The 23335-nt window shown below is 36.5% G+C and overlaps 1 protein-coding gene across 1 annotated transcript in view; it reads right to left on the reverse strand.

Annotated features, from left to right (window-relative positions):
- Positions 1-23335, reverse strand: part of CELSR2 (cadherin EGF LAG seven-pass G-type receptor 2) — a gene marked incomplete in the record, with an annotated part of 60354 nt that overhangs the window by 27463 nt on the left and 9556 nt on the right. The window contains 8 exon segments of the mRNA XM_072424231.1: positions 2691-2816; positions 4262-4425; positions 5049-5206; positions 6387-6475; positions 8265-8380; positions 12443-12665; positions 13094-13478; positions 15204-15475. Of these exon segments, the coding sequence (XP_072280332.1) occupies positions 2691-2816; positions 4262-4425; positions 5049-5206; positions 6387-6475; positions 8265-8380; positions 12443-12665; positions 13094-13478; positions 15204-15475 (1533 nt within the window).

The raw sequence follows: 23335 nt of genomic DNA on the forward strand, positions 1-23335 counted from the left end.
CTCCCTATATGCCCCATACGGCCATTCTTTTAGTCTCCCTGACATTTTGGTACATGCCGTTGCCTAGTTCTGCATACAGTTCAGTTTGCTATTTTACATGTGGCTACCCCTTCTTTTATGTTGTTATTTGAGTTTGTAATGATCTTGGCCTATGTTATCCCATCATACTCATCTCAATGCCTGTGTAATTTTTGTATATTGATATTTTTGTATTTTTGCTAAATTGTTTTAAATTTTCTGCTTGTTCATGTCTGTATCTGTTCCATTTTTCCACTCCCCTTTATAAAAACTTTAAATATTAAAGAGTGTTTTAAAAAGATAAATGTGTGTCATGGTGCCTGTAAGCTGACGCTTGGAGCATCACTCTCTTGGCTCCAATGTGTTCTCAGCACCCCTAAATGTTTATATTTAGGACCTCTACTGCTTTCCAGGCTAGGTCACAATTGGGCATGGACTCTTTACACTGCTGTCCTATGCTTTTTGTGGGACATGGTATGGTATAATATGGACTATAGAATTAGTTGGGCCTATTTTTATTAGTAACTCTCAGGCAACCAAAAATGACATCTATCTGGAATCTACTAATCTCTATGGATGCCGGATAACGGGTAGTTTACTGTACGCCAGTTCACAGCAGGAAGTTTAAAATGTACAGTTTTCTGCAAACTAGGGTTCAGATTTACAAACCAATGCAATGTACAAATAGTATAACCATTTTTCCTAACCTGCATAGGAAAAATGAAAGCCAATTACTTTAATTACATGTTACATAGGGGACATGCATTTTCTCTATTGCCTCTATATGTTTTCATATATATATAGATTTGTACCACAATTATCTTTACAGTAGATATTGGGTACAAAAAGTTCCTTGTCCTTTTGTAATTTGTTTTAATGTAAAATTTTATTATGCAATTTTAATGAATCATTAAAGGTATTTGGCTTTTTAATATGTGCAGTCATCAACAGTTACTTGGATGTTCGTACTGAATGATAGCAATGTCTCTATTATAGTTTGGTTTGTCATTTCATACCATTTTTGTTTTTGTTTTCTTTTTCTGTTCTACATTTCTTAGGTATAATAAATTCTTTCAGCATTTTCCATATTTGCATATTTTATATTATTACTGCATATCTGATGGATATGTGTTTAATCATGTGGGACACAGATGCACTGTCAGAACTGAGATTTCTATAGCAGCATGGAAAGAGCAGTGACAGATGTGTGTGGGCTGGCAGAAACAATAATTGGAAGGTGGGAGCTGCCATAAAACTAATGTGCTTATGCTTAAAGGAAACTTGTCACCAAAGAAACATACAGGCTGTCTTTGCAGGCTTCTCTTTTTGAAAAAACTAGTTGCTTGGATATCACACCAATGTATTTTTACATGCCAAATCACTGACCTGGTGCAAGTAAGCAGAAAGAATCTTTTGTTCAGTTGGTTTAGCACAAGGGTGCCCAACCTATGGCCTGCGGGCAACATTTGGCCAGTGAAGCTGCCACATTTGGCCCTCTCCTCATTCCCTCGCTGATGCTTTGTGGGGGATGGGGCGCCGGTGTCCTAGGAGATAATCCTACCTATTAGTTTGTGCTACTAAAAGGAGAGGGAGCTTCCTGGGAGTGGGTGTGTACTATATCCTCAGGGAAATTTACCTGCAAGTGCAGAACTCTTGTGGCTAACTCCTCTTAAAATTTTTTCACTACGGAGCCATCAAAAGATACTAAACAACTGTAACCATTATACGGCGCTAACTCGCACACATAGCTACCCACTTACCTTCTGTGAACCCCAATTTCTCTTTAACAGTAGATAAGGGGAAATGTAGGAAAAGTGGGGGTATATTGTGGCTACCCCATCAACAGTAATTTTATCACTTCTACCATACCATGGTGCCCTGTTACATATAAATGTCCGCTTATGTTCTTTGAACCTGTAGAGCTGTAGGCGTATTAAAATGTAGGATAAGTAGGGGACTCTTGTGGCTAACTCCCCCTAAAATGTTATTGCTGTGGCACCATCACAAGATAAGAAAAACTATAGCTCTTATACCATGCTAACCTGTCACACAAATCTGGCCACTTACCTTCTGTGAACCTTAATTTCTCATGAACGGGGAGATGTAGGGACCTGAAGATGTAGTAGGTAAGAACATGTACCCCTTGGCTATCTGTCACATAAATTGCATTTTGCAGAGATTTTGGGGTACAAAGGAAGGTTAGCGGCCCCCTATAACTGACAGGACAAATTGTATGGTGTAGTTTCTGCTCTTTCAGAACGATAGCTTTAGTTTTGTAGCTTTCATAAATAAAAAGAGCATTAAATGGTGAGTGCAGAAATTCCTATTTTGTCATTCCTTTTATTTGGTGCTGTGTGTTAGGGTAACTAGAAACATTTCCATTTAAATTTAATTTCAAATTAAAATTATTCTAGTTTTAAACATACATCTTTATTGTTTGTTTGCATTGTGGCCCGCGAGTTTTATGTCAATGTCAACAGCGGCTCCCAGATGAAAAAAGTTTGGGCACCACTAGTTTAGCATAACGCCTTTTTACAAGGCTGTTAGTGGATGCCCTCATTTAAAAAAAAAAAAAAAAAAAGTTTTCTTGCAACAGATAGCTACAAAAGATAATACATAAAAAACAAAGATATGTATTGTGTGCAGTATTTGCATTAATAATCATTTCTTGCCTTTTTCACAATTTTTGCCTCCATAACCCAAAGGGCATTCACATGAATAACCATTCCATCGATTAACACATGTTCCTCCATGCTGGCACCTCTCTCCTTCACAAAGGTTTCTTTTAGTAGGACAACCTGCAAATTGGCATAAAGGTTACAGAATTATGAATAGCCTCACAAAAATGTTGATTTTAATCTCTGACTTTCCAACTGACATAAGTTTATGATTCAGGAAAAATGCTATTACCAAAAAAAGAGTTCAGAAGTGAACAACAAAAGACAGCAATGGATACATCTTTTTAGTAAATGCATGATGGAAAGTCAAGGCCTGGTGTAATTATGGACATAGCCATTTTCTACCAATTCTCATTGCTAGAGATGTTATTGAAAGAAACTTCAGTGAGATATACTAAAAGCACCATAAATCCATGTGTGTATTCATTACAAAATTCTTGCATTTATGTTTACATACAACTAGCACAAGTGTCTACTTGGTGTCTACTTGGTTGTTAGTGTCAACTAACAACCAAATGAATGGTTGTATTACAATAATACCTTAAATGAATGTAACACAAACACATTGTATATCCTTTTCCTTCCTTTTCAGCTCAATTAGCAATATTTTCATAAATATAAATATCATACAGAGCAACAATGTCTACATCTTTTTTTAGTGCACACAAAACAACATATGACAAAAGAAGATATCACTGTGCTTCCATTCTAAGGAAGAAAACCAGAATGTATACCTAGTAAGGACATATATTTAAAAATTGTTAGCAAACATGTGCCTATTTTTTTTAATCTGTTAATTTAAACTAAATTAGTAATTCATAACATACATGTATACGTACGTTAATGGCTAATCAGACAATATTTTGACTGTACACATTTTTTATACAATTCACTAGAACCAATCAAGGGGGAGACAGGGTATAAACTAATCAGAGCTGGAAAAAGGGTACAGGAAGAAAGCAAGACAATCAAAGACCATAAGGAAAGGAAGAGGAGGAACAATACGGCTAAATGTGGGGATTAGAGGAGACTGATTGGCAGCTGGTTTTGGACCAAACGGGCATAATGGTAGCAGAACTGATCATGGCATGGGATGCTAGGAAGAGAGGAATGGCAGCTAACCATGGAACACAGAGAAAAGCAGAGTTAGAGCAGAAGCTAGAGGATGCAGAGCATGTGCTAAAGTACTGGTTAGAGTGCAATTTACCAGGAGATAGTAGTAGATAAATATGCATAGGGACAAAGAGAGACATGGCAGGTTGGGGGCTGCTCAAGGGAACTTAAAAGAGTCGAGGAGGAGGAAAAAAGCACCACAATTAATTTCAGAAAAGAAGAGGGGGGAGTGGAGGTTCGACAAGGTGTTCCAAAGATTTCAAGAGCCCATGTACAATACAAACACAGGGATCAGAGAGTATGTAAGACTTGAATAGAGCACATGGAATTATGGCAAAAAATCTGGCTGGAGCAGATGATTATATGTGGTGTAGACAGTGAGGGAGACCTGAAAAACAAGCTATCATGGTCAGTTAAAGTAGAATGTTGATGGTTGAACTTAGATTACGTACCTGGAACAGTTCCATTGTTTGCAATGTATTCCCCAAGGTCTACTGCTTTGTTATCTATTATAAGGTCTTTCATGCAGCCCACAAAGTACTTGTGTCTTACAGGAAAATCCTCAGGTAGATTAGGAATTCCCCCCAATAAAAGAGGGCCTGTTAAATCCAGGGATCTGTGTTGGAAATGCACATGTTTGTTTTAGAAAATCAGATTTGAAAATCAATTAGTAATCACAGGTCTTCATGCATGTGTTTAAACTGTAAAAGACTTTCCCTATGGTTTTAAAATAGTATGGCAAGATTCACTATTAGGCACAGTAGGCTTGTGTCTATAGGGAGAAAAGGTAAAGAGGTGGCTTTCCAGTCCTCCCTAAACATTTACAACAAATGTATCTATTCAAAATTAAGAATAAAGGTCTTACAGAAGCATATATATATAAGGCCAATATATTGTATAAAAAAATGTTTTCTGTGGATAATCCTAGGACAGAGGTAATTTTGGTAGCACAAGTTAAATACTTACTGGCTCCATAAATTGCAATCATATTGTGAAATTATTGTATTATAAAGCAAACAGACCAAAAATAAGAATGTTTTGTCCACTTTGGAAATTATTTAAAAGAAAAAGGTTATTAGACACAATAATCTCAACAGAGTCCAACTGTGAGGTAACGAGGTATACATTATAAACCAGTCTATTTAATTTAATTTTTAAATGTGCTAGCTTCACATTTTATACCTTTGTTTAAAGCTGGAAATGCATTAAGATAAGCATTACTAGCACTGTAAAACTTACTTTTTTGTTCCTGATTGCATCCCCTGAGCAGCACAAGTGTAGTTTTCCAAGACGTCTCCAAAACGCAAAGACATTTCAGTGTTACAGTTGTCAACAGTTACCACAGCCACCTTCTGTTCTGAGGGTCCAAGCAATTCCCCAGATTTGCCTACAATTGGCTAAAACATAGAAGTAAACAATGAACCGCTGCACACTTTCTGATAATAGACTTCTTACTGGAAAGCTTACTAGGCTCAAAAGCAAAAACTGTAAGCACGCACAGTTTTTTGAAAATCCCTTTACTGTGGTTCTGCACCGTTGTCATGCACCATATGCTTGTCTGTTCAGTGAGAAGTTTGTGGACAGTATATGGATGCTTACTAGGCTAGACACCTTCACCTAAAATTTTACTTAACGCAAGTAACCAGTCATAACTGGCTTATGTAAATATATGCAAATATGTACAGTTCTTTTAGTAAGAGCTACTTATTCTGCCAAAGCCCAACATCACAATTTATATACGGGCAGCAAAGGTCATCTGAAGTCTACAGTCACTTCCCGGTCAACCCCCTGAATTCACAAAATGCCTTAGTGTTTTGCTTACAAAGAGCAGGATGACAGATTTACCTTAACTTAGCACCTTCAAGCAGTATATACCTGCCTTTGATTTGTTACTTGGTCAAGAACTGTCACTTTGGGCTTGCTTTAATAAAGCACCTAAAGACTGGAGAAGAGATCATGGGTGAACCTAGGTGATAAAGCAAAGCATTCATGATAGTATTCTATCTTCACCAGTCTTGGACAGCTTTAATAAAATCAGCCTGAGAGACATTCTCCCCTATACCTATAAGTGTTGGGTATTTCCCTTGGCTACCATAACTAAAAAGTTCAGGCTGGAAAAAAAAAAAACTTGAAGTATATTAAAATGGGTAAAGGGATTAGCATAATCATGTTTTTTCTGTCCTAAATGAGCAAAATACTGATTTGGTTTAGGAAGCTTGGTGTCTTTTTGGGCCTGGTCACTCCTATGCATTAAAGTTACTTTACGTCAAGGTCCACATGTGCTAGTTCATTTCCAATACACATGCGTTGCACTGCACCTCAGAACACAGTAACAAGCATTGTGGTACGCTACACAGCTAAAAAATGGACCAATATAGTAAAACTATACTGATAAAAAATATCTGATTTTTTAAAATAAAATACCCCTAAAATAATTAATTTTTATTTTTTCTTGTCTGCAGATATCTTTCTTCAAATTCTCATGGCTCACAATATATTCCTTGAGATCACAACCCAATTTGGCACAATATAGCAGGAATAGATGACTATTCATCATCTTATGATGTCCCATCTTACCTTGTTGAAATAATGAAGATGGACTGTGTGCCACTGTCCATCACTTACTCCACCAGGAATAAAAGGGGAAATTGTTGTAGTAAATTCACCTAAACAAAACAAAAAAAAAAGTAGTAAAAATGTTATTTTTAAAATAATGAAGTCACTATATACATACATATGTAATGGAAAAGGGGGATGATATAACCTGATCATTTATAAAAATAACTTAAAGGGTAACTAAACTCAAAACTGGCAAAAAAAAAAAAAAAAATACACTGTACTTCAATCCTGCAGGGCAGTCCATCCGGGGGTGTCTTGCCTCAGGTCCCCTGTCGTCCTGACATCCATCTGCCATCTTCTCTTCTTCTTCACCCAACCCAGGCGCGAGATCAGGAAAAAAAATTGCCTATCTCACTGCTGAAGTGTGAAATGGGCAAATTTTTCTGTTTGCGCGAAAAGGCTCCTTCTGCGCATGCCCGAGATGCTCAGGCATGCGCAGAAGGAGCACCCAAGAGCCTAGGCAATCAAGAATAAATGGGAGCGCATCATCAGGCATCCTGGGAGGCTTTGCTTTGCTTTCATTCTCGATTCATTCAGCACTGTATGATAGCTTTAGTTTGTTATCTTTCATTAATAAAATGAGCATCAAATGGGAAGTGCACAAATTCTTTATTTGTCATCTCTTTTATTTGGTGCATGTAGGTTATGGTAACTAGAAACATTTCTATTTAATTTAATTTTAAATTTTAAACTATTCTAGTTTTAAACATCTTTAATGTTTGTTTGCATTGTGGCCCATGAGTTCTATAATAATGTAAACAGAGGCCCCAGGTTAAAAAAAAGTTTGGGCACCACCCACGGTTTTAGAGTATCTGTTGAGATGTTTTAGGATAGAACAGGAAGAACCCAAAATTTATACAATAATTTAGTCAGTAAATTAAGTCATCTTAGCTGTGTTTAAGGTTCCCATTTTGATATTAGAAAACTTCCTTTTACCTCCAGTAGGCCTCCGAGTTCCATAGTAACAGTGGGGATTTGTTTTAAAAGGATAGCCCCTTAATAAAACACAAATTTTGTTGTTCAGACATATATGGAGGGCTTTTAAGAGCTTCAGTATGTGAAAAATTTATAATACAGAACATATCTCTGGATGTCTTTTTTTTTTTTTTTTAAATGGGTGAGTAGCTAAGTATCGTCTCAGTGAAGTCCTAATTTTGAGATTGTCATCAAAGTCTACAGGCATAAAATGGGTAAATCTGACAAATGGGACATAACAGAAACAAAATAAAAGGGAATCAAACTTCAGGGAAAATTTTTCTGCGACTTTTTTTTTTTTTTTTTTAATATCTTTATTCTCCTATGACAAATCCTTATCCTGGTAAATTTAGTGCCAAGTATGGGTATGCTTATTTTTTGTGTTCCCCGGCTCTGGCCGGTGCTTTCCCTCCAGCAGGGTCCTTCTCCTGACCCCGCTCGGGGGTGCCCTGGCCAGACCCCCAACATTTTCTGGCTGGCGACCGCTGTTTTAAACTGAACATAAAATGAATGGCTACAATCTTTAGCTATAACTTTAACTTGACCAATGATGCAGCCAGTTCTAAATATATTATGATGTTCAGCTATTGTGCTCAGACAATGCATAATCATTACTCCACAATTGGATTTAAAGTATTTCTATTGCTCATTGTAACTGATTTTATATGATGAAGATTTAAATTGGTATTGTATGAATTCAGTTCACAAAACAATTATACTTATCACACCTAATACATCAGAACTTTGGCTGTTTATTATCAAACATAACCATGTACAATCTCAGCAGTTGAATAAAGCCAAATATACCAAAACACTTGCTTGTCCAATGTGGGAAAGGAGATTATAATATTTTCTACTTACCTGCTGAGAAAGTTAACTGAATTTGTTCATCCTTCACTTCCAACACAATGAAATCATGTTTTCCATTAAACCTCCCATTATACATAAGAAGGCCATTCTGCTCTCGGGTGGCAAAGCTAAGGAAATACATTTGTAATTTAGATTTATGTAAATGATTCACTGAAGCTCACTGTAGAATAAACTCATAATGAAAAAACAGAAATTCAATGAATGTACAGGCAGGCCAGTGACAGTAGGAATAGGAAGGAAAGGACTACAGGTAAGTGCATCTATATGACTTCCTGTAGCTTTTCTTTTTCTAGTCTTCTGATATTGAAGAAATATTGTAAAACATTTAGGGCCCATTTAAATCAATGTATTTGGCGTTTGGTTGTATATCTCTGATGCAAACTGCAAAGGTGAGAACATTTGTGATATTTATACAATTTGCAAATAGGTTTAAAGCAACTAAAACATCTGCAGTATTGAACAAAATGTCAGTATTTAAGGGTCATTAACTGATACACAAAAAGATTAAATAATAATGTATACCTACTCTTATATACATACCATCTGTATAGAAAAAAATATTCACCCCCCTTCCCACTGACTTTTACTATGGACTTGACTCTTGAAAATACTAAATACACACTAATTATACAATGCATCTAGTAATTAGATCATGAGGCTTCAATTTAAGACCCCAAAATCTGGGCTTTATAGAGGCAAAGTGTTTTAAGCCTACCCACCTGGATCAGAAATTAGATCTGATGCAATACCAAAATAAGTTTTGCAAAGTTACAATATTTTTACAGCCTTTATGAACACAGGCACAAAAACTTCTATCCAGAATATAATAGGCACTGGGCATTGTGTAATAAGCATAAATATTTTAGACCTGTGGCTGACCGCAGTATTCTCCAATGGGCTCAACTTCACTACGAGCTGCTACTATTTACAAGGCTGAGGTTTGAAAGGCTGTAAACCATTTTGTACATGCGTTGGCATACAGCTGTGGTTGGGGTAGAATGCATTGGAGTTCCTGGAAGCAGAAAGTCGCTTTAAGCTGCTTGTTTGCTTTTCCTTCTCTAAAGAAGGAATCTTCACTCATCTGCATGACAAAGCAGTTGTCAAACTTTGTCGACAGTAGTTGAAATGGGGTGGCTGAGAGTGGCTAACTGCTGTGGGTTTTCAGGTCTATAAGTGTCTAAGCAGTTCTTTATTCTGAAGCCAAATTTACTAAAGGTATGTAGTTATCACTGATGGCTTTCCATTCTCTCAAATTACTTCATAATAATCCAATGTAATATAATGATAACACAGCTCAACAAAAAAAAAATTGTTTTCACTTGCTATGGATTTTTCAATAAATTTAGTGTATTTCAGGTCTGCTGAATCCAGAAATTACATCAGTTTCATTAAACTGGCTCTAGCTCTTGTGTTACAGGAATCAGAATAGACGATTTTACCAACAACAAATGTTAACACAGCATATCATTATCAATCTTTATTTATACCGGTGTTTTGCATTTTATACATTAAATGTAGCATTATTTTCATGAAAGTTTCATTTGCCTTCTTTTTGTTCATACATTTTCTTGTTCTACAGAAGTATGAGTTCTTCGATAGGAAGTTGTTTAATTGACCCTAATGCATTTTGCTACATTTGTGGTGAATATTCTCAGTAAAAACAGAGAAAAAACATTACAGAATTAGTGAAACAAGCATATCTTGCATATTTTGGTATTAAACTGGGGGACCAAGGTACTGGGCTTCCCATATGGTAAGCAAAACTTGTGTAGAGTTTCTACATCAGTGGAAAAATGGAAAACTGAAAAGTTTGAAATTTGGTGTACCTATGGTATGGCGAAAGCAAAAAATAATCATAATGAGTGTTATTTTTGTGCTGTGAATGTAAAAGGTTTCAATCGTTACAAGAAAAACAAGTGGGAGTACCCGGATTTGGAATCGGCAAAACACTTGTGCCGCAGGGTGCTGATGTTCCCATACCAGTGTTCAGTACACTCACTGATAACTCACTGGAGTGTAATCCAGGAGTTACCAGTGGAAGTGAATATGAAGGAAGTGTTTCATCAAACCAGCAGTTCTCCAAAGAAGAGCTCAATGATTTAATACGTGACCTAAGTCTGTCAAAACAAGCATCTCAACTTTTAGCATCCAGGCTAAAAGAAAAGTACTGTCTGAGACTGGAAGTTAAAATACCAGTTTATAGGACAAGAGAGGTGACACTCCTACCATGTTTCATTAAAGATGGAGACTTTGTGTACTGTTGTAACATCCATAGACTACTAGCTCATATGGGAGTACCAAAATACCGATCAGAAGACTGGCGGCTTTTCATAGACTCATCTGTTATACTGCATAATGGCAACTGCTATGCATCAATTCCAATTGGTCACTCAACAAAACAGAATATGAAAATATCAAAATGGTCTTACAAAAGCTTTGCTATCATGAACACCAATGGTCCATATGTGTTGATTTAAAAATGGTGAACTTCCTACTAATTCCTACTTTGTGTATCCACTTGGACAGCAAAGTGGATACACAAAGTACCCATGTTTCATCTGGCTGTGGGATAATAGAGCAAAGCAGGATCATTGGAAAAATTTAATATGGCCTCCAAGGGAAAATATGAAAAAAGGTGCAGCGAACATCAATAACAAGCCAATGGTTGACAAAGAAAAAAATCATTCTCCCTTCACTAGACATAAAGTTGGGATTAATGAAGCAATTTGTTAGAGATCTGAACAAGGACGGTGATTGCTTCAAATACATTTGTAGATTCTTCCCTGGATTGAGTATTGAAAAATTAAAATCAGGAATCTTTGATGGACCCCAGATTGGGAAACTGATAAATTGTTCAAATTTCACAAGTTACATGACTGATACTGAAGCTTCTGCCTGGCACAGCTATGTCATGGTTGTCAAGAAATTCTTAGGTAACCATAAAGCACAAAATTATGTAGAACTGAAACAAAACTTGCTCTTAAACTTTAAAAATTTGGTGCTACTTTAAGCACTATCTCTATAGCCATTTGCAAATATTTCCAGAAAACCTTAGCGATTTCAGTGAGGAACAAGGGGAGAGGTTCCATCAAGATATAAAGGTGACTGAAGAAAGGTATCAGGGCAGACGGGATAGACACATTATGGCAGCCTACTGCTGGAGCCCTTAACATGAATGTCCTGATCATCAGCATAAAAGGAAATCAGACAAACAGTTTTTTAATGACTTTTGTATTTAGTTCTGTAAATATGCTGAAAATAGAATATATTGACAATAAGTATTTCAAAAATTTTATTCTGTAAACATAGACATATCTAGTTTAATTTTGCTTAATTTTTATGTTTCATTCATTTTTTATGAGGTTATAATTGAGGTCGTTATTTCAAAAACTAGAGCCAAGCTAGCAAAACCAATACCATATTTGGAATCTGTGCATTAAACATAACCTAAAAAAACTTTATTCTGTTTGGCAAGAAAATGTTTGTTGACCAGTGTAATCTAAGTGAAATATGATCTTTTGTTTGTTATATTATATTATTGACAGTCCGTCATCCCTGTATGTTTATGTAGATAATCTCTTTGAGGATGTTATGAATATTACTAACATTTAAAATAAACAGTTTGTTTTTAACACTATAAAAAAAGGAAATGTGGCTCAGAATAGTGGAAAATAATTGTCCACTAGCCCAAGTAGCCCAAGGGAGACAAGTCAGGGGTGTCTATGTCATCTACAGATGCTATTTTAATCCATAGAGGATATGAGCTTTGAAACTGAGAAGGTGTATGGAGAAAAGAGAAATGATCCAAGAATTGACCCTTGGACTGTTTTTTCTTGACTACAAATTAATGAGTATACTCTTAGTCCTCATCATAACTCAGAATGTAGATTTAATTATCAATAAAGGTCTTTAATATTAAAAAAAAAATACAAGTCTAATTGAATGTGGCTAGCTACAAGCTTTGCATAGCTTTGTAAGGATGACTGTCATTATCTACATAGGAGGTTTCTGTGATCTGCATGTTTCATTACTTGTTACATCATTAAATGGTTAGTTTTCAGTAGAAAATATATTCAACAAGCAAGCAATACATGGTTTTGATCTTTGCATGTGTTTTTGATCTTTGATGTCTACTTGATAATACCTCTAAAAGAAAGGTTTTGCCTTACCTCAGTGACAACTTAAAATGGAACCGTTGTCTTAGCCCGCGGAAAGTTATAAATGATTCCCCATCAAAAGCTCTTGTGGTGACCATGCAGTATGGTGCTTCATATTCCCCAGGAGGACACTCGCAATGAAAGCCACCCAGCAAAAGATTAACACACATTGCTCCATTTCGGCAAAGCCCAGCGGAACAGCGGGCAGAATGCAGAGAAATCTCACAGTGTGAACCTAAAATCCAAAAACAAGTGGATTTAGTATACTAGGACATCAAAGCTTAACAGGGTCATCTAATTAAATGTTAATGGTTGGAGAAAAAAAACTATAGCTTTACAAGCAGAAAAGGAAGTTTCAAGAATCTGATCATTTTTATTTATGCCCTAATAGTGTCTAGAAACAAAAAATACCCTTTGATATGGTAACCTTCTTTGTATCTGAAGGGTAATACACCTTCTGTAATCTACATTAATAAACCTCATAAAGACAATTTGTGAACAATACATGGAGCAAGAACATTACATATAGAGATAACTGCATAAATCTTATTTACAATATGCTTTAGTTAATTTCTCAAAAGAGTCAATAAATATTTTTTTCAACATAAATACTGTTACCCATATTCTCAAATGCTTCAATTTACACCAATAGCGCATTCTCACCTGTATAATCCTCGTGGCACTGACAGGTGTAGCCACCTTCATGGCTGTGGCAAATGCCATGTTCTCCACAGGGCCCAGTGTAACAAAGATCTACTTCTGTTTCACAATAATCACCAGCAAAGCCTGTTGGGCATCGACAACGCAGTCCTCCTACAGGCAAAATCGGACGGAAGAGCAATGTATCGGAGGCTAGGAATGGAGCAGAACTGTCAAAGCGTAGGGCAGAGACACAGAGCATGTAGTTAGGGCAGGGCTCTCTAAGGCATACATTGTCATCAAATGGCAACACCTTTTGTTGGGCCAACATAGCCAGCAATGTTCGGTTCAAGTACAGTAGCTCACGCAAGATCTCTGATGGCAAAAATGTCCCTTCAGGTCTTTGTACCTAAATGAGAAAAAAGAATCAACTAATAAGAAAAAAATATAATAGTTTAAATATAGCATTATAAGCAAACATAAACAAACTCTTTAAATAAATCTGGTATGAAGAAGAAAAACAAAAGTGCTCAAAATGTCCATACATCACTCCTATGTTTTTTGAATATGTATTGTAACATTTAACATTTGCAATAAAAAGCAATTAATTGTTTTGGTACCAGAGAATGGGCTTTTCAAGTATATATACCACAAATAATATCATATTATTAAGCCTTAATTTTTTAATTTACAACAGTTTATCAGTTGATCAAGATTAAGAATTTAAAAGGCTGAATATCCCTCACAGCATTGAAGTGGGACCCACTGCTTCCATATCGACTGTGCCTTTGTTTCCTAGCATTTTTCTATGTGATCTCCAGCAGGAAACTTCTAACTTCTGCCACCCACCCTTCTACAATACATAGAACTGGTCCTCCTTCAATGCTGTAAGGGATATTCAGCATTGTAAGTCCTTATTCTTGATAAACTGGGATTTATTAAATTTCCCTGGTTTATTCACCAGAAAGGGATGTGCAATCTCAAATAAATCGGGCAGACAGTCAGAAGTGATACTAAACACTTTGGGTGGTGTACTGAATATGACTCTTAACTCTGGTCACTCCTAATGATTTAACCTACCTGAATATAATGGGCCTGATTTAGTAAAGCTCCCCATGACTGGGGAGGATACACTTTCATCAGTAAAGTTGGGTGATCCAGCAAACTAGAAATGGATCTGGTCTAGGATTCAAAACATTTGCTAGCAAATGACTTTCAAATAATTCATTCCAGGTTTCTGGATCACTCAGCTTCACTGATGAAAGTGTATCCTCTTCAGCCCTGAAGAGCTTTCATAAATCAGGCCCAGCGTGTGAATATAGCTTATGGTTCTTTAGTTTAATTAAGGTTTTTGTTCTGTGAAACGTCACCAGTAGATACTGCTGGTAATTTTTTTTATAAAAATGTGTACCTAACCTAAAGCTTGCTTTTATTCCTGTTGTTTTTGTTACTGTGGATGTAAACTGTTGTAAATTAATACAATTAAGGCTTTTAACTGAAATGATATGATTTATGGTACATATACTTGCAAAGCCCCATTCTCTGGTTCCAAAACAGGGGTGTATACCACAATTTAATGCACGCATTATCTCAATCTCATGCACCATTGCTTTTATACTACATTATTTGCAATAAAAAGTTAAATGGCAGAATATGAGTTAACTAATGGTTAAACTAATAAAACATTTTTTGCTTGTATTTAGATAGCACCAACATATTAAACAGTGCTTTACAAAGTCCATTGTCATATCACTAGCTCACCCTTAAAAGGGCTCACAATCTAAAGTCTCCATCATAGTTATATGTCATTAAAACAGTGTAAGGACAATTTTGAGGGAAAGTTAATTAACCTAACTGAATGTTTTTAGGATGTGGGAGGGAATCCACACAAATAGGGGGAGAACATATAAACTCCATGAAAATAGTGTCCTAGCCAAGATTCGAACATGTGACCTAACACTGGAAAGGCAAGAGAGAATAGTGAATATATACCTGGGGAAGGGAGAGTTTAGTGAATAGGCATAAGAAAGGATTACCCATTTATCAGTTTTTGTTTTGCTGAAAATTCTTATCACATGAATACTATCATAAAGGAATCCCATACATATGTATTACCTTTTCATCTCATACTCACCAATAGGCTGACATTCAGGATCTGTTCCTCTGCAGTGGAGCTTAAAGTCAAAGCTGTAACATCAGAGTCATCCAAAACACTAAAGACCACAACACCATTTTCAGGAACTGAGAGAACATAAGCCACAGAGCGGATAAACAAAGGCAACATTGGAGAAAGAAACTGTTGTTGGGACACTCCACCCAGGCGCAAGGTGATGCTGTGGGAGAGCATTTCATCAGTAATGATGGCTACTTGCAAAGTACACTGTGCTGTGACACGATGGACTCCATCTATAAAGGAAGACACCAAAAATCAACCAAAACATTTCAAATCAGATACAGTGAGCATTCATATTTGTCAGTATATGAGATACACATAAGCATGTTTTACAAACACCATAAAATAAGTAATTACAAGACCATCTGTTTACACTAAAATACTTGTGTCAGACAGAACACTTCATCCACTGTCACAGATGGTTAAACTGACCCATAAACTTTATATGATATGGTAGTCAAGTATTGAACTGAATACAACTTATGTCCGCTAAGGAGTATAAGGGACCCCATAAGAGCACTGCATTTTAACCTTGGGCTATCCTACGGCCCTAAAATCATCATATCAACAGGAAGGGGGGAAAAAAAAGGGGGGGTAGAAGGCAGGTGGTTTCATCTCAGATTCACAATAGACAGTCATCAAACCGCCCTTGAACGGTATATTCAATCCATGGTTGCCTAATCAATTGGAATTTCTAGGAAACCATCCAGTACCAAAGCCGCCAACTCACACAAAAAGACATCTTTTTATATGCGTCTTGACTTCTCCAAAGTGAAGCTTGGGGGACCATCCAGGCTCTAGCTATAATGTTTGCTGCTGGGATGTCTAAGTGCACCTAAAGCGGCATCTCATTAATGGCATGGGGTTTAGTCAGCGGGGCTATCTGAGCTGCCCAATAATACTTTGTAAGATGTGGTACTGCCAAACCCCCATCTTTCCTATAAAACAAACTTCTGGGCTACCCTTGGCCTGATGGGGCCCCAAATGAACTTAAATACTGCTGCTTGCAATCTTTGCAACACTTGGGGAGGCACCTGGATAGGAAGAACCTGGAAAAAATAGGAGATTGGGCAGGTATGTCATTTAGCAGCATATCAGCAGTCTTGCCAAACCAAAAAATATTGAACTTGGTCCAAGTTTCCAAAAGAGAATCTAGATCCAGCAGGAGTGCAGGGTAGTTAGCTTCAAATAAAGGTATGATACAAGACAGTCAAGTAAACTCCCAAATATGGGAGATTGGTCACTCATTAAATAGAGAAGTTGGTCTGCAAACTTTCCAGCACCCGCGGCGGAAAAGACAAATTAAGAGCCACAGATTTACTTTTGTTATTATATAATCCAGAAATTTTCACAAAACTGGACAAAGATCAAAGAAGGTTAGGAAGAAAGGTATAGGGGGAGGTTAAGGTTAGGAGAATATAATCGGCAAAGAGCATAATTTTGTGTGTAATCCCTGCCACTTTAATGCCCTTAACATCTACTTGTTGGCGTAAATTTTTGGCTAGGGGTTCTATTGCCAGTATGAAGACAATAGGCGAAAAGGGACAGCCCTTTCCGGTCCCTCTCCGCAAGAGGAAATGTACCGTCTCAAACCCACAGTATCGTACCAAGGCCGAAGGAGTTGTATACAGCATATGTATTCATCGTAAAAAAGAAGCCTCAGGTGCTGGCCAGATTAGCCAACTGGATAGCCCTACGTATGTTATCAGCTCCCTGCCTACGCGGAACAAAGCCCGTCTGATCTCCATGCATCAGGCTACCAGAGCCTTGATTCAGCCTGGCTGCTAAAATTTTTGTGAGTAGTTTTGAGATCAACGTTTAAAAGCGATGTTCACATCTAACATTTCAAGAAAATCCAATTACAAATAATGGAGGCCGAGACCCTAAATTTCTCAAGCACTTTAAGGGGGTTGCCAGAGAGAGCGCTGTTATGACATTTCAGGAATATATGTTTCCTCTGGGGTTCCAGACACCTAAGCTTTCTGGCCAGGAAGTATCAGGTTTGTTTGCCTTCATTTAAAAAGTTTACCTAGCCCACCTAAATTGCTTCTCAGCTAGATCAGTTTAAAAAAGGTTCAGTTCATGGGTAAGTTTATCTAATGCCTGCTTGTGAGCCAGCGTGGGTGACTGAGCTAATAAGGAAGCCGCCTTAACATGCCTAGATTGGGTGAAACGCGTTGGGATAACAAAGCTGCGATGTAAGAAATATTCAAATGTTACACGTTCTATGCACTTTAAGTAGTTGACTTGTGTCTAGTAGGTGGTACACAACCTCTAAAAGTGAGGAAGGACCTCTACAACTGTATTGTGGATGTTAACTAAAATGTATAGGTAACTAACCTAAAGGGAAGAGGAAGTACCTTACAAATTTGTATTGCTGTCTTTTTCATATACTAGAGAATGTAATAATAAGTGTTGATGAATACACAAGAAATTGTTGCCAAAAAACCCTGTCTTTGGACCATAATTATTTTGATAACACTGTTAACAACACTGGTATTTGTCCCTGCTCTCAGGCACATTGTCTTGGCGTCACCTTCGATTCTCTCATTTACCCCTCATTTTCAAAATGTATCAAGGTCCTGTCACTTTCACCTGTGCAACATCTCCAAAATCCATCCGTACCTGACCCCAGAGACCACCAAATTCCATGTACATGCTCTTATCATCTCTCGTCTGCACTACTGTAACCTCTTCCTCTCCAGTATTCCACTAACCCAACTCTCTCCTCTACAATCTATAATGAATGCCGCAGCCAGACTCTTCTATCCTTCCCACCACTCCTCTTCTGCTGCAACTCTTTATAGTTCTCTTTATTGGCTTCCACTTTACCTGAGAATCAAATTCAAGCTCCTGTGCTTTGCCTTCATATGCTTCCACAGTTTCGTCCCACTTACCTTTCTGACCTGGTAAAAAAAAAAAAAAAAAATACTCCTCTGGCGCTTCTTCACTCCTCATGACCTACTACTGACTTCTTCACTCATAACCTCATCACAAGCACGGCTCCAAGACTTTTCTAGAGCTGCCCTGACTCTCTGGAATGGTCTTCCTCGTTCCATTCGGCATGCTCCTACTTTCTGCTCATTTAAAAGAGCACTCAAAACCCATTTTTTTCAAACTTGCCTACCTGTCTTCTTCTGTCCTTTGAAACCCATAGTATTTCCCACCAATACATATCTCCCCTCATATTGTGTATAACTTCCCCCACCTCCTAGATTGTAAGCTCTTCAGGGCAGGGTCCTCTCCTCCTGTGTCACTGACTGTATCTGCTTGTCATTTGCAACCCCTATTTAATGTACAGCGCTGTACATGTAATATGTAGGCACTATAAAAACTCTGTTTATTAATAATATAAATTCTGCCAGGGTTATTTAAACTTATGAGCACAACTGTATTTCCATAAATGAATCTTTTTGTTACTGTGATTTTTTGTTTACAAAAATGTCTAGAGTTAAGGCAAGATTTCTTATACTTGTAAGGGATTGTATAGTGTTTGTATTTAATTTTCTTACCCAACAATTTTTGTATTTTTTTTGGTCAGGTAAATATGGAACATTGCAACCATGTAAAGGTGCCCACCAAGGGTGATGGTATTGGTTTTCACCAAGCTGATGTATTCTGCAGCCAAAAGAGCCAACACACAAACCCAACACATTTAGTATATATGCGCAGTGCAATGTTGTAAGGAATAGAAAGGCCTGTATGATGATGAAACTTTAATATTGAAAAAAATTTATTGACGGATAAAACCTTGTTGGAAAATCAATATCTGCCTTGGCATATTTCAAAATACCATGGCAATAGGCTACAAGTGTACCCGTTGCTTATGGAGATATTATACTGAGATAGGTTGGGGACATTCACTTGAGATGATTATGCTATATGGATGGATTGTTTAACATCACAAGTCTAGCCAAATCTGACAACCTACTACTAGAGACACTAGAACATGGCTAAATGTAACCAAACATAAAATGTGCACACACATTATACATGAAAGAAACAAATCTCACTCCCAACAAGTTTGTGTTGGCTTTGGTATTTATTCTGCTTGATCAAACAAAACATAAATACTCAGTATTATGTGAGCATTTGCAGTATAACATTTTAAACAAATAAAAAAAATTATAAAGGACAATTACCACAAAACTGAACTAAAAATTGTTTTATTTGTTGTTTCCATTATACAATACTGGAACCATAAGCAATATAGAAAAATCAAAAGCTGATGTATAATGCAACAAACAAATAAAAAAAAGCACACTTGAGTTTGCACCAGCAGCACCCCCTACCACTATCAAACCTGATAAAATCTGCTAGGCAGTAATCTGTAATTGTGCAAAGATATCACTGAATTATAAAACTGTTTTATTTCCCACACATTTTTATTGACCAGTGAAGCAGCCCATCTACAGGGAGTTCACATTAGGTACACAACCAGGTAAATGATCGATACCTCTCTAATATTGTTTACCTAGATAACCATAATGCACCCATTGACCTGCCATTAAAAGGTAATGCAGAGGGGACTGCTCTCTAAGTTAAAATTTAATTGAAGAGGCCCCCACTGTTTGTTGTAACAACCAAAAATTCTGTGTTATATTTAAAGGCTTGCTAGACAAAGCACTTCTCTGACTTGCACTAGGACTGGAGTGAAGGCTTCAACAATATGTCTATATTTACATTTATTAAAAAGATTCCCAATTATTTATACTAAACTATCGTCTTTAATCTTCACTTCACTTTTCAACTCTGTATTACTATAATTGTTCTTCACATATGATATTATACACTATATGTTCATACTTTAAAAATTCTGATAAAAATGTATTTTCATATTATAATAACTATTTTAATAAATAAAATATTTATTATTAAAATATTGGAAAGAAAATGGGCATCGATTTGAGCCTATACTACACATTGCATGTATGGAGCATTGGATAAATTCATTACTATGGATAAACATACGAGTAAATGTTTGTTTATAAAAAGTGAAACTTTTCTGAAAAACTTTCAACAAGCTTGAAAATTTCTCTCTATATGCTCAACCAATGCCCATATAAAGATGAACACCAAACTACTAAAAATACAGATAAAATGCATTTATAAGAGTTGTTTACCAAGGGTTTGTTTTTCTGTATATTTACTGCTAAGACCCCTGCCAGACAGCAAAGACAATCTGGAGAGCTAACATTTGTTAACTGCAGTAAACAGTTGCTAAACTAAACCTTCTTTCTGCCCTGTTATCTTCCTGTGACGGTGAAGGAAAAACAGCAGACTGAGGAGCTCACCTCTCAGTTAATATGCTCTTTTCATCCATCAGCATGTTTTCGTAGCCCAAAAGCACTGCAGCACAACTAACTTGTTTAATATTTCTTTAAATCTGAGCTCTGTTGGGATTGCAAGGGTTGGATATAAAGCAAAAGGCATCATCACTAGAATCATTGTAATTACCTGCTTTGATCACAAAAGTCAAGACTGGGTGTCTGGATCCTCTTGGATCCTCTTGGTGTCTGGATCCCCTTAGTTATCCCTTTAACCTTGCAGTGGGGAGACTGCTGAAAGGGTAAAGTTTTCAGTACCTTGTAGGTTAGAATTAGATATCCTAGTTCCATATTTCTGGAGCTCCCCTGGGGGCCAGTCCCCTTGCCAAAATACCCAGGTTTATATACTTGGTTCTCGTCCTTTATCTTTTAAAACATTTAAAATATATATAGGCATAGAAAATAGTTACACCTTCAAAATATGCATACCTTATTACCTTGTGGCCTAAATGAAATTAGGAAAAAATTCTAGCTGAATTTACTTAATGCAAATCAATACTATTATATATTTTACTTTGCTGTTAAAAGTTGCAATAAATTAATACAGCTGGAAGAAAAAAAATGGTTTATGTGCATCTTTATTTGAGACTGCAAAGCAACAAAATGTCTTTTCTATACCCACTGTATAGTAAAAAATTTGACAGACAGATTTTTAAAGAACAGTATTTCCAAATGCAAGATTCCAAGGAATTCATATCTGAATTAGTGTAATTACCATCTCTGATCTCCCCTAACCTCAGAATAAAGGAAAATCACTGTTTTTAACTGTATAAGAACTTAAATGAAAGATTTAAAATGTAATCTTTTTATTAAAATGAAGAAATTATCAGAGAAAGTGAATTTAGGTAATGTTACTGGTCTGATTCAGAGAATGGGATTTTCAGCACGCGGACCTGTATATCCTCTATGGACCAGTGTCATTTTTACATTTCCACTATAAGCATAATGTTTATTTTGAAATAGTTTTGTAATTACTTAGGCTAAGTGTACACTGACTTTAAAGGCTCATAAATGCCCATACAGCTTTTGTTTGAGTTTTTAGGCTGGTATGAAAATGTGTTTAACCAAGATATGAAGCAGATATGAAGCAGAGAGGAGTTAGAATAGGGAAAAATGCCTCCTAAATGCTTCATTCACATCATTTTTGAGGCATTTTAACAATTCCCAAACACTGCAGCTGCAATTCTTTTTACAGCCCATCAAGAAAACACTCTGGTGTGGACTTGCTAATTGGAAAGAATGAGAATTTCAAACATGAGTGTTTTAATTCTCAGTTTAAATGCTGGGGAAACAGTCCCTGTAAACTTTGCTGTAAAAAAGTTATACAAATATTAAATACGTTTTTACATGGCAAAAAAGACTCTCTTTTAGTGATAATGTCTTAAAAAATGTATTTTTTTATGCAGTCTATAGGCAAAAAAGTGACGAAACTAAAGACTTTCCTATTTACATTAATTATACATATATATAAGGCTGTCATTAATTGTGCTGCTGCAGAAATACAGCTCTTTATTTGCATCCCAGCTGGGAATGTCTTGGAAGTAATAGGTGAGCTAGGCACTCCATGCCCTTTACATGCCAGAAATTGGTAATGGATCTGGGGCACCTGGCCATTAAAAATAAAAAGTAGCAGGTCTTTGAGATAGGGGGAGTTGCAGCCTGAGGCCAGGTGGCTCAGGTTAAGAGGCTGTGTGTGCTGGGTGAGTCCAAGAAGCCTCTCAAAGTTAAGGACCAATATAGAGAAAGCCAAGAGGCGAAATTTGTGATTTTGTCATACTGTGATGACTGATCGCCTTGCAAGGGAAAACCCTGAAGAGTGCTTTGAATTGAAGGTTTTTGTAATCTCCCAACAATATACAAAATTGTTTTTATTTACTTTTAATACAAAATAAGGAAAAAAGGGAAAAAGGACACTTTACGTTGAAATTACACAAATAAAAAAATTGTGACTATAAAGTTGAGAATTGTTACCTTGTTGTCTATTGTTTTATAATTATTTTAGGCAGCTGTTTGACAGTTTGTGGTAATTTTTTTTTTTTTTTATATTGTTGGTATGGAATTATTTTATCATTTTGGTAGTCTTGAGCTTTCCTTTAAATTCAAAGTTAGAAGTGACAACTTATGCAGCTGTCAAAAGAACAGGTGTCTCTACTAAAACTTTTTTCCTCATCTATTGTCAGGTGTCAGTAGTGAATTTCCCATTGATTCCCAACATAATGGTATAAAGAAGCAAAAGAGAAGGTCACCCTCCCCAACAGACAGGAAAATATGCATGACAGATTCTAATTCAACTCTTTTCCATTTAACTCCTGGGATGTTCTATATTAGTTGAAGCTTAATAAAGTCCTGCCTTCTCTGTAGCTCATAAATTCTGTTTTCTTATGTACAGTTTGAGTAGGTTGCTGGAAAATTTCATTCAAATTACCACATAATTAACTTACAAAATATTTTAAAGTTACTAGGTTTCTTGAAAAAAAAACTGCTGAGTAAAGTGCAACCTTTGGCAGAATTGATAAAGCCTTTACGGACTTAACTCAATTCTGTTGTATGCATGTTTACAGGCAAAAGAAATGAGGATAAAAAGGAAGTCCAATGTAAATGACCATGGTAAACATGTCAGAGCAATAAATATGTATTTCCACAAAGGAAAAAAATGAATCCATTCTTTTTACAAAACAGTCAGCATTCTCCCCACCTACAAGCCTGCAGGTTTGGTTACCAGGCTGGATTTCACTGTAGAATAAGACAAGTTGCCCTTCCCCCAAC

This window comes from Pyxicephalus adspersus, chromosome 1 (genome assembly GCF_032062135.1).
Source record: "Pyxicephalus adspersus chromosome 1, UCB_Pads_2.0, whole genome shotgun sequence".
In the NCBI taxonomy this organism is placed as follows: Eukaryota; Metazoa; Chordata; class Amphibia; order Anura; family Pyxicephalidae; genus Pyxicephalus; species Pyxicephalus adspersus.